At 42.7% G+C, this 11,557-nt stretch overlaps 1 protein-coding gene across 1 annotated transcript; it reads left to right on the forward strand.

Annotated features, from left to right (window-relative positions):
• Positions 1-2,828: 2,828 nt before the first annotated feature.
• On the forward strand, positions 2,829-5,446 carry LOC119312486 (phenylacetaldehyde reductase-like). The gene is made up of 6 exons (XM_037588220.1): positions 2,829-3,060; positions 3,167-3,342; positions 3,441-3,629; positions 3,977-4,139; positions 4,738-4,924; positions 5,040-5,446. The coding sequence occupies exons 1-6, from the start codon at positions 2,928-2,930 to the stop codon at positions 5,182-5,184; spliced, it is 993 nt and encodes a 330-aa protein (XP_037444117.1). The 5' UTR covers positions 2,829-2,927; the 3' UTR covers positions 5,185-5,446.
• Positions 5,447-11,557: the final 6,111 nt, after the last annotated feature.

The following is an 11,557-nucleotide window of genomic DNA, read 5'->3' on the forward strand; positions in this document are numbered from 1 at the left end:
TTCTTATTTTTCTTTTTACAGTTTTAGTTTTCTTTTATTTTTGAAAAGAAATTAGCTTTATAAAATATAGAAACAACATCTAAATTGGTTTTACTAATTATTCCACTACCACATTTAGTTTGAGGTGCAAATAAAATAGTTTAGTATTTTTATAATTAAAAGGGAATTTAATAATTCTTTTTAACCACTGTTATATTCACAAGAGGGCATCTAAAAACTTTACAAAAGTGTTGGGTCACAACCATAATTAGTTGTGGAATATTTGGCGCACTTTGAACATTTTATTTCGCATGTTTGAGAAATTTGAATTTTGAACCGTTTTGAATCTAAACGAGATTAGCAACAGTAAAAATGATGACGTGTCATCATTAGCCGAGAATTACTGTAGCTTAATTATACGGGCGTCACACGTAGAGGGGGAGAAGCGGGGGAGGCCGCCCATCATGGGAAGAATCTCACGGAGCAGGAGAAGGACCTCACCCAGTGGGCGATGCAGCAACACCTCACCCGTGGCACAAGGGGATGACGAGATCCACTGGTAGTGGGATCGCCCACCTAGCACTCATCAACCAAAAGAGGGACGGGGGCTGGTCTTGAAGGAGAACGGCAAGGACGGAATGAGCATGGGGTGGTGGTCGCAGTAAGTGGCTCCGAATTCGGTGTGGTCATCTCTCTCTCTCTCTCTCTCGCTCCCTCGCTCCCTCTCTCTCTCTTTCACACACACACACACACACACACACACACACACACACACACAGAGGACGGTTTCTCCTTTCTATCAGTTTTGGACGGGGCGGTTTCTGCTTTTTATTGAAATAAATGCTAATAGTCCTACCAATCTAAAAGTAGGAACATTGGTTGATTTGGCTCTGCTATGTATGGTCCTGATAGAATCGCCAAACTGAAGAGTTCATGTGTAGAAAAAAAATGCGCCACAGAATAAATGTTTTGACGATGAAGAGCTTAACGACATTAATAGATACGCACTCCTTAAATTGTAAACATTGACAATGGTAGGCTAATGATATCATTTAATTTTTAAATCAATTTTGGTCTATATCAATAGAACATGGAATCCAACCATATATAGGATAAATTATTATACCCAGAGATACAACTTGCACCCCAAAGTTCAACTCGGTCCAGGAAGCCAACCACACTATTATCGTTAGACCAAGCTGACAACCTTGCGTGGAAAGGCTCAGAAGAAGATGGTGTGCAAAAATGCAAACCACTTTCACATTCATTACTTGTTGCCGCTTCTATGATTCTTAAGAATGCAAATTTGACTAATAGAACTTAAGATAGCAAGTGGTAGACACATGTTGCACAAATTCTAGAAACTGGCAATGTAGGCAAAATCATACCTTTTCTTGAGTCTAAGTACCCATGCTGATGTTATAGAGCAAATATTTATATTGGGCACCATGTTGATATTAAAGATCTATTAGTATTCAGGGCTACTAGCCCTCGCGGGCAGGCTGGAGTTACTATTTTCAGCATTTTCAGGAGAGGATTTGTTAAAGATTACAAGGATGGATGTAAAAACAAATATCACTACAGGGCCCAAGAGGGAACATTGCTATGGGCCGACGGGGACGCTAGTTCCTTTGAATGGGGTGTATGTGAGAGCCTGCTTTAATATGAATGATAGATGATAGACTACTCATATCAACAATTTTTTTTCTTATCCAGGAGCCCATCCGAAAGGAACCTCAAAATTAGGCGTGCTTGGCTTGGAGCTTGGACCGATTTGAGAATGGGTGGCCGACTGAAAAGTTAACCCCGGATGTGCATGAGTGATGACCAAGTGTGCAGGAAAGACTAGTGTCGGTCCAGTCTAGACCCTACCAGGCATAACAGCCAGGACATGTCGCTGTGGTCGGGGCGTTACACGTCGTTGGTAGCCATCCTTCCAAACAAAAATGGCCGACCCAAATTCGAAAGCACGGTATCATGTCTATTCAAATCTCTAAGATTTTTGTTAGTTTGATTGCATTAGGAAAATAAAGGATTCTTTCAAAGTAGTACCTCCACATAAAAATTAGCCTACAAAAACGTTTTACATTTTGATACGGAGGTAATAATTCTTAGCAATTTTTATATAGGATTCAACCCAGTAACCCCCCAGTGCCTAGGGCACTTTAATTTCAAACGAATTTAACTGGATTTTATTGGAGGATTTGAATCCTTATGAATCTCTCCTCATAAATCATCTGACTCATAGGATTATAATTTTACAAGGATTGCTTTGCACTATTTTGAAAGAAAGTTTCACCCACTCGAACATCTTCCTACAATTTTTTTGCTTTCCGGTGTTATCAAACATATTTTTAATCTAATTTTATTTTAGTTTTCTATTCTATAGGATTCAAGGGAATAATGTTGCTTTAATATTGACGAGGCACTCTTTGTTAATCAGGTGTGTTTGGGGTATTCAGTGTGTGCCGCTCAGCGGATTGTGTCAGTTTTCCTTGGTTTTTCGCTGATTAACTGCGCAATTCTCTTCAGCTAAATTAGTGGATTAACTCTGTTTTTTTTAAATAACCTGTGAACCAAGAGACTCTGGAAGTGGTATGATATTCGTCTGAAGCAAAGAGACTCTGAAAATGGAATGAAAGACGTTTGAATCAAGCAGACAGCCTTACCCCACTTGGGAGCACCAATTTGATTTTTGCACAAGATCCAAAACAGTAGCTATCTTGTCAGTTTGGAACTGGCACCAAGCGAATCAATAAAATCTTTAGGTTCTATCCTAAGAAAAAAAAAACTGGTAGCCACCTCCCACACCACTCGATAGCCGTGCACTCGGGCACTTCATCGTCTCCTCCTCAGTCCTCAGTCCTCACCCACGTGGGGTGGTCAGTTACTCAGTCCCCAGTTGGCAAGGAACACACCACGCCACACACACACCGGGAGCGAGAGAGATGGCGACAGGAGTGGGGGAGGCCAGGGGGGAGACGGTGCTGGTCACCGGCGCCAGCGGCTTCATCGGCTCCTGGACCGTGCGCCTCCTCCTCGCCCGCGGCTACGACGTCCACGCCGCCGTCCTCAACCCCGGTCAGTGCCACCCTCCGTCCCACCCTGCACCGCCATTACGTTGACCAGAGACGGACCTGCGATGCGGCGGAGGCCACCGTTTGATTTTGTCGCTGGCGTGCCGCAGATGACAAGGCCGAGACGGAGCACCTCCTGGCGCTCGCCGGGGGCGACGAGGCCCGCGTCCGCTTCTTCCCGTGCGACCTCCTCGACGGCGCCGCCATGCTCGCCGCCGCGCGCGGCTGCTCCGGCGTCTTCCACCTCGCCTCGCCCTGCACCGTCGACCGCGTCCTCGACCCGCAGGTACCGCTGTGCTGCCCCGCGTGCTCCCCGTGACCGTCCCGCCGTTGTTGCTTCAGAGTTCAGCCCTCTCAGTACGGGGTGGCGTTTTGTGGCCGCAGAAGGAGCTGGTGGTGCCGGCCGTGGAGGGGACGCTCAACGTGCTACGCGCCGCCACGGAGGCCGGGGGCGTGCGCCGGGTGGTGGTGACCTCGTCCGTCTCCGCCGTTGTGCCCAGCCCCGGGTGGCCCGCCGGGGAGGTCCTCGACGAGCGCTGCTGGACCGACATCGACTACTGCGAGAAGAACGGGGTGAGATGATACGACCACCTTACAAAAGTGCAGTTACTAACCATGCCAAAAACAACCTGCAGTGCATGGAAATGCTATCTGCAACCTGCAGTGCAGTACAGTTTGTTACTGCAGAAGTGCATAGTTTGTTTGATGAAATGAAAATATGAAATCACATACTGTATTTTTTTAGAAAAGGATGAAATCACATATGGCTCAGTTGTGCAGATGACAGAATGATCCAACTTCCCCCCCAATCTGATTTGATTCTATTGAATCAATGGACAGAAATTTTGCACATAGAGGGCATCTTGTAAAATTGTTAAGATGAAACGCGGTTATCTCAGGTTCTATCTTTTCTTGGACAGGTCTGGTACCCTGCTTCAAAGACACTGGCTGAGAAGGCAGCATGGAAGTTTGCAGAGGAGAATGGACTGGATGTAGTTGTTGTCAATCCAGGGACTGTTTTGGGCCCGATGATTCCGCCAAGGATCAATGCTAGCATGGCCATGTTTCTTCGCTTACTTGAAGGTACGCTATTACGATCATGCAGTCTTGATAATTCTCTGTTCATAGTTTAAGATCTTTTTCATAATTTGCCAGATAAAGAAATTTATATAGTACTACTCTTTAATCATTGCTTAGTACCTCTAGAATGTTTGCTGATAGGTTAGCAATAATATCATGAGTAACAGACTGAAGCAGGGGCAATTCATGAACTTGTACGAACTGAACACATTCTTTTCCTGATGAAACCTTCATATAACATCTAAATTCACAACCTTAAGCATCAGCAAATGGATGATCGAATTTGTACTTGTACTTTACGAGAACTGGCCGAAATGATGCTACTTACGCTGTACTACTTCATATTCTGCAGTGGTTAGTACTACTAGAGAGTAACTGCAAGGTTTGTCATATCTGAACCCTTTTCTGCTCCATACTTTACACAACAATTCCTCTGCTTTGGCATAAAAACCATAATTTGAAAATCATCCTGCATTGGCATTCATAACCTGGCAACGTAAATTACTTGCACTTGCTATGCACAAGACTTTTCTTGTCCGGTTATGTGTGTGATTGCTATGATAAGGAAACACCTCCTAAACACATCTCTCTGCACACACAGGCTGCACTGAGGAGTATAAGGATTTCTTCATTGGGCCAGTCCACGTGGAAGACGTCGCATTAGCCCATATCACGCTGTTCGAGAACCCGTCGGCGTCCGGGAGGCACCTCTGCGTGGAGCCCATCTGTCACTGGAGCGATTTCGCGTCGAAAGTCGCCGAGCTCTACCCTGACTACAAGGTCCCAAAGTAAGCAACACACACTGAACACATACTTCACATGTTTGGAGTACAATAATTTCATAGCAAGCAGCAACATAAATGGACTGTTAATCTCTTCGTGTTTGATCGGTTTGGTCGGCAGATTCCCCGAGGACACGCAGCCGGGGCTGGTGAGAGCGGAAGCGGTGCCGAAGAAGCTGAAGGCGCTGGGCCTGCAGTTCACTCCGTTGGAGAAGATCATAAGGGACGCCGTGGAGAGCCTCCGGAGCAGAGGATGCATCGCCTGATGGTGATGGCTGGATTATTATTAGGTGCACTGTATTCCTTCCTTCCCCTCTGTTGCTGGCTCATGATCAAACCTTGCTTCTGAGATGTGTTGTGCCCAGCCCAGTGCTAGACCTTATTGTTGCCTGCTGTATGATTGTGCAATAACGGCTGGTTGATCTGCTGGTACACTGTAATGGTTCTCTTGCTAGATTGTTCCTACAAATCTTTGCGTGTTGCGAGGAGGAAGATCACCGATGAATAATTGTCCATGATAAGAGAGAAGAAAACAGTACTCTCGAAACTGAGCCAATAATGAAACTAAAAATGCCCACAAAATCGGATTTCTTTGCGCAAATTCAGTTTCATGGCTTTATGTTCGTGTCAAATCTTTTCATGGCTTGTACTGTACTCCCTCCGTCCGGAAATACTTGTCATCAAAATGGAAAAAAGGGAATAACATTCAATTTTTAGTGTATAATAACATTTTTAGATTCCCATGCACGAAGAACGAGACTGATATTCTTAGTGTATAATAACATTCAATTTTTTCATATGGTTTAACTTTGATTTTTCCCATGCCTATTTAGGATTTCTATATTTTTAATATTTCTGCGAACTAAACACCGAAGTTTACAAAATTCGTCAACCCTCTGTTTTGCACATGCACTTGATATAATATGCCTATGCTTTTTTTCTTCTGTTACTACGTTTTTAGAATCTCGCAAACCGAACATTCCTTGAATTGAAAGCTAAAGACACGACAAAACAAAGAAGAACATAGCAAGAGGAACATGTTTGTAACTTTTATAGCCACTGCACACAAATTGACTAGAGGAGATCCGGAGTATTCCTCGATCTGCCTGACACTATCTACCCGTCTCACTCTCGCCACAAGTAGGTATCCCCTATATCTTCATACATGGGATCCCTTATCAAGATTCAGCTGTTAAAGTATTTCAACATAATACCGCCCATGTAAATTACATAAATGATTCTTACTATTACTATTTTTTAGGGTAATACTATTACTATTACTATTACTATTACTATTAAGGAACTTAGTGTGATGGTTGCTACACTAATGGTTGCTCTACATGCATCTTAGTGAGATTCTTATGCTTTATGTGCCACAGGTTTAACTCTCATATTTAATTTATTATGATGAATTTTATTTGAGAAATGCTACGAGCACTTATGTATACTAGTTGTACCTCACACGTTACAACAAGCATATCAAATAACTGATTTGATGTTCATTAATGATTATTATAATCGATTTTATATCATTATCTAGCACAAAGAACACAAATGATATGAGTGGATTGATAATTGAATACACCGGATGATCGGAAAATGTCACACATTTGAAGCAAAATAAAAAAAAACCCAGTAAAAATCAACATGCAAGTGATTGTATGCTAGCTCATAACCTTATGTACTCTAGAATTTCTATTTGTTTATATGTAATCATACACTAGAAACCACTGTTTATATATGTATGTATATATACACACCAAACGCACACCCACACACACACACACACACACGCACGAATATCTATACATTATGAAAAAAGATATCACATTGATGAGATTTTATTCTTTTACAAATTGTCGCATTTGATCACAAAATTCCTCAAATGGAACGATGCCTTGAACATCAAATTTAACATGGCGCAAACATATTTTGATGACATATATTAAGTACAATATAAGGACAACAACATCATCAATAATTATCAGCATTGCTATGTGATGCTAACTGAGTCAATAAAATATTTAAAATATATAAGTTAACATACTAGTACCTCCGTCAATGTTTATTGGGCCCACTTGTATTTTGGATCAAACTTTGACCATATATAATATTAACAAAATATAAATTATATGATAAAAAATATATTGTTGGATTCGTATTTGAAAGATTTTTCCCCTAGTATAATTATGTGACATATATTTTAAATTTTATTAGTTACGTCAAACTTTAGCCAAAAAAAGAGGGGGCCCAATAAACCCAGATGGAGGTAATAAATTAATAAGAAAATGTATTGTAAAGAAATATAAAAGTTTGGTATAAGTATCATGCCTAGCCATATGTTTGAGCAGAGTTAGAAAAAATCCGTTACTTTTGGGGAGTCAATTCTTCAGGATTACCATTTGACCTAGGAAATTTTTTGTCCAATATGCACAAGACTTTCCTCGTGTTCGTGGGAAGTCAACCCTCCACAAGCAAGATTGACTTGGCAGTAGAGTCGCCTTACATGATCAAGGATTAAGAAAAATGATCAAAATCCTCTCGCTTTTGCATTGGGGTCAATTCTCCACAAGCGAGAATCATGCCTAGCCATACTTTTGAGCGAGAAAAAGTCCCTTATTTTTGTGCAATGTGCACAAGACTTTACTTACATAAGTGGGAAGTCAACCCTTCACGACATAGATGGCATGCGATCAAATTTGTATTTATTATCACCAGCAATAAGGAGTTATAAAAGTGAACAATGGTGAGGGTATTTTGAAACAATGTTTTAGTGAGAATGAAAAGATATTCATAAATGTGTAGCTGCATGTAATAATTAAACTTATGGATTCGAAGGTGAACAATAAGAAAAAAAATAGTCATTGACTCGCTGAGCCCATATGCACCCATCTTGCCATAATCATGATCTGGGAAATAAATGGATTCATCAAGCACTTACCACGGCGCACTATTGGTGAAGAGCGATAACGAAAGCTGGAGCGCGCGAGAAACACAACGTCGGCGTATGGATCTAGCATCCCAACCCATCCTATGGCGAATCCAGGAGGTGTGAGGGCTAGGTGGGGAGAGGCATGAAAGCTAGGGCATATGAGAGAGAGTGCACAATGGGAGAAGATGAATCAGGGTGGATCGGGCGGCGAGTGCCATCCCACCTATCAGCAGCGCCGTCATCGGCTGGTTGATGTGTTCGCCTATAAGGAGATCCTCTGCTCTATGACCACCCTAACGGGAGCTAGGAGGTGTCACTGCCGGCAGAGGAGGTGCTGCTCAAGCCGACCCTCGACATCAATTTCGCCTGCAATGGCACGAACCTTGTCGTCGTCCACCGGGACAGGGGAGATGGCGACACGAGTTGGGGAGGCCAGGAGGGAGACAGTGCTGGTCATCGGCGCCAGCGGCTTCATCGGCTCCTGGACCGTGCGACTCCTCCTCGCCTGCGGCTACTCCGTCCACGCCGCCATCCTCAACCCTGGTCAATGCCACCCTCCATCCCACCATGCACCGCCATTACGTTATGTTGACCAGGGACAGGATTTTGCTGGCGTGGCGCAGATGACAAGGCCGAGATGGAGCACCTCCTGGCGCTCACCTGCGGGGACGAGGCTGAAGGGAATATGCCCTAGAGGCAATAATAAAGTTGTTATTTATATTTCCTTATATCATGATAAATGTTTATTATTCATGCTAGAATTGTATTAGCCGGAAACTTAGTACATGTGTGAATACATAGACAAAACAAAGTGTCCCTAGTATGCCTCTACTTGACTAGCTCGTTAATCAAAGATGGTTATGTTTCCTAACCATAGGCATGTGTTGTCATTTGATGAACGGTATCACATCATTAGAGAATGATGTGATGGACAAGACCCATCCATTAGCTTAGCATAATGATCGATAAGTTTTATTGCTATTGCTTTCTTCATGACTTATACATGTTCCTCTGACTATGAGATTATGCAACTCCCGAATACCGGAGGAACACCTTGTGTGCTACCAAACGTCACAATGTAACTGGGTGATTATAAAGATGCTCTACAGGTGTCTCCGAAGGTGCTTGTTGGGTTGGCATAGATCGAGAATAGGATTTGTCACTCCGTGTATCGGAGAGGTATCTCTGGGCCCTCTCGGTAATGCTCATCACTATAAGCCTTGCAAGCAATGTAACTAATGAGCTAGTTGCGGGATGAAGAATTACAGAACGAGTAAAGAGACTTGCCGGTAATGAGATTGAACTAGGTATGATGATACCGAGGATCGAATCTTGGGCAAGTAACATACCGATGACAAAGGGAACAACGTATGTTGTTGTGCGGTTTGACCGATAAAGATCTTCGTAGAATATGTAGGAGCCAATATGAGAATCCAGGTTTCGCTATTGGTTATTGACCGAAGATGTGTCTCGGTCATGTCTACATAGTTCTCGAACCCGTAGGGTCCGCATGCTTAACGTTCGATGACAATTTGTATTATGAGTTATGTGTTTTTGATGACCGATGTTTGTTTAGATTCCGGATGAGATCACAGACATGACGAGGAGTCTCGAAATGGTCGAGAGGTAAAGATTGATATATGATACGTCTCCAACATATCTATAATTTTTTATTGTTCTATGTTGTTATATTATCATTCTTGGATGTTTTACAATCATTTTATAGTCATTTTATATCATTTTTGTACTAACCTATTGACATAGTGCCAAGTGCCACTTGTTGTTTTCTGCATGTTTTTTTACATCGCAGGAAATCAATATCAGACAGGGTCCAAATGCCACGCCACTTCACAATGATTTTCTATGGACCAAAAGGAAGAAGTTGGGCCCTGGTTGCACCTGGGGGGAGTCCCGAGGAGGGGACAACCCACCAGAGCGCGCCAGGAGGCCCAGGTGCGCCCTGGTGGGTTGTACCCACCTTGGGTGCCCCCTGGACCGCCTCTTTTCTCTATAAATACCCCAATATTTCAGAAACCCTAGGGGAGTCGATGAAATATTCATCCAGCCACCGCAGAGTCTAGAACCACCAGATCCAATCTAGACACCATCACGGAGGGGTTCACCACTTCCATTGGTGCCTTTCCGATGATGCATGAGTAGTTCTTTGTAGACCTACGGGTCCGTAGTTAGTAGCTAGATGGCTTCCTCTCTCTCTCTCTCTCTTGATTATCGATACAATGGTCTCTTGGAGATCCATATGATGTAAGTATTTTGGCGGTGTGTCTGTTGGGATCCGATGAACTTTGAGTTTATGATCAGATCTATGTTTTTATCCATGAAAGTTATCTGAGTCTTCTTCGATCTCTTATATGCATGATTGCTTATAGCCTCGTATTTCTTCTTTGATATTTGGGTTTTTTTGGCCAACTTGATCTATTTATCTTGCAATGGGAAGAGGTGCTTTGTAGTGGGTTCCATCTTATGGTACTTGATCCCGGTGACAGAAGGGGAACCGACACATATGTATCGTTGCTACTAAGGAAAACAAGATGAGATCTATGTCTGCCGCAATAGATAAACGGATCTCATCTACATCATGTCATTGTTCTTATTGCATTACTCCGTTTTCTCATGAACTTAATACACTAGATGCATGCTGGATAGCGGTCGTTGTGTGGAGTAATAGTAGTAGATGCAGGCAGGAGTCGGTCTACTAGTCTTGGACGTGATGCCTATATAATGATCATTGCCTGGATATCATCATGATTATTTGAAGTTCTATCAATCGCCCAACAGTAATTGTTTTCCCACCATTTGCTATTTTTCTCGAGAGAAGCCACTAGTGAAACCTACGGCCCCGGGTCTCTTTTCATCATATTTTCCTTTGCGATCTATTTTATCTTGCATTTATTTTCAGATCTATTAAACCAAAAATACAAAATACCTTGCTGAAATTTATTCTTATTTATTTTATTTGGCGTTCGATCTATCAATCTTCTACAAATTTACCTCACGTCCTTTGCCTATCTTGAGGCGCCGTACCCTGAAAGGGATTGACAACCCCTTTAACATGTCGGGTTGCGAGGTGTTGTTCTTTGTGTGCAGGGGCTGTTTATGTTGTGTTGCTTGGTTCTCCTACTGGTTCAATAACCTTGGTTTCATATCTGAGGGAAATACCTACCGCCACTGTGTTGCATCATCCCTTCCTCTTTGGGGAAATACCGACGTAGCTTCAAGTGACATCAAAAGGAATTTCTGGCGCCGTTGCCGGGGAAGATCTTCAACATCAACCAGGTTCCTAATCACAAATGTCATCTCCTTGTAATTTACATTATTCGCCATTTTCCTCGTGTTTTCCTCTCCCCCACTTCACAAAAAATTGCCATTTTATTCGCCTCTCTTTTTCCGTTCGTCGTTTTCTTGCCGGATTTTTTTTGGGTGCAATCTTGTTGTGTGGTCATCATGACTCAAGAGAACACCAAACTATGTGACTTCTCAAATACCAACAACAATGATTTTATTAGCACTCCGCTTGCTCCTTCCGCCAGTAGTGCGGAGACTTGTGATATTAATACTGCTTTGCTGAATCTTGTTATGAAAGACCAATTTTCTGGTACTCCTAATGAGGATGTTGCGTCCCATATTAATACCTTCATGGAATTATGCAATATGCAAAAGAAAAAATATGTGGACAATCATGTGGTCAA

The sequence above is a fragment of the Triticum dicoccoides genome, chromosome 5B, assembly GCF_002162155.2.
Source record: "Triticum dicoccoides isolate Atlit2015 ecotype Zavitan chromosome 5B, WEW_v2.0, whole genome shotgun sequence".
Lineage (NCBI taxonomy): Eukaryota > Viridiplantae > Streptophyta > Magnoliopsida > Poales > Poaceae > Triticum > Triticum dicoccoides.

Bases quoted from the DNA above. Each gene is read 5' to 3' on its own strand.
- LOC119312486 (XM_037588220.1), top strand. From the start codon at position 2,928: ATGGCGACAGGAGTGGGGGAGGCCAGGGGGGAGACGGTGCTGGTCACC. The intron at 3,343-3,440 runs GTACCGCTGTGC...TTGTGGCCGCAG, and splicing joins ACCGCGTCCTCGACCCGCAG to AAGGAGCTGGTGGTGCCGGC. The intron at 4,925-5,039 runs GTAAGCAACACA...TTTGGTCGGCAG, and splicing joins CCTGACTACAAGGTCCCAAA to ATTCCCCGAGGACACGCAGC.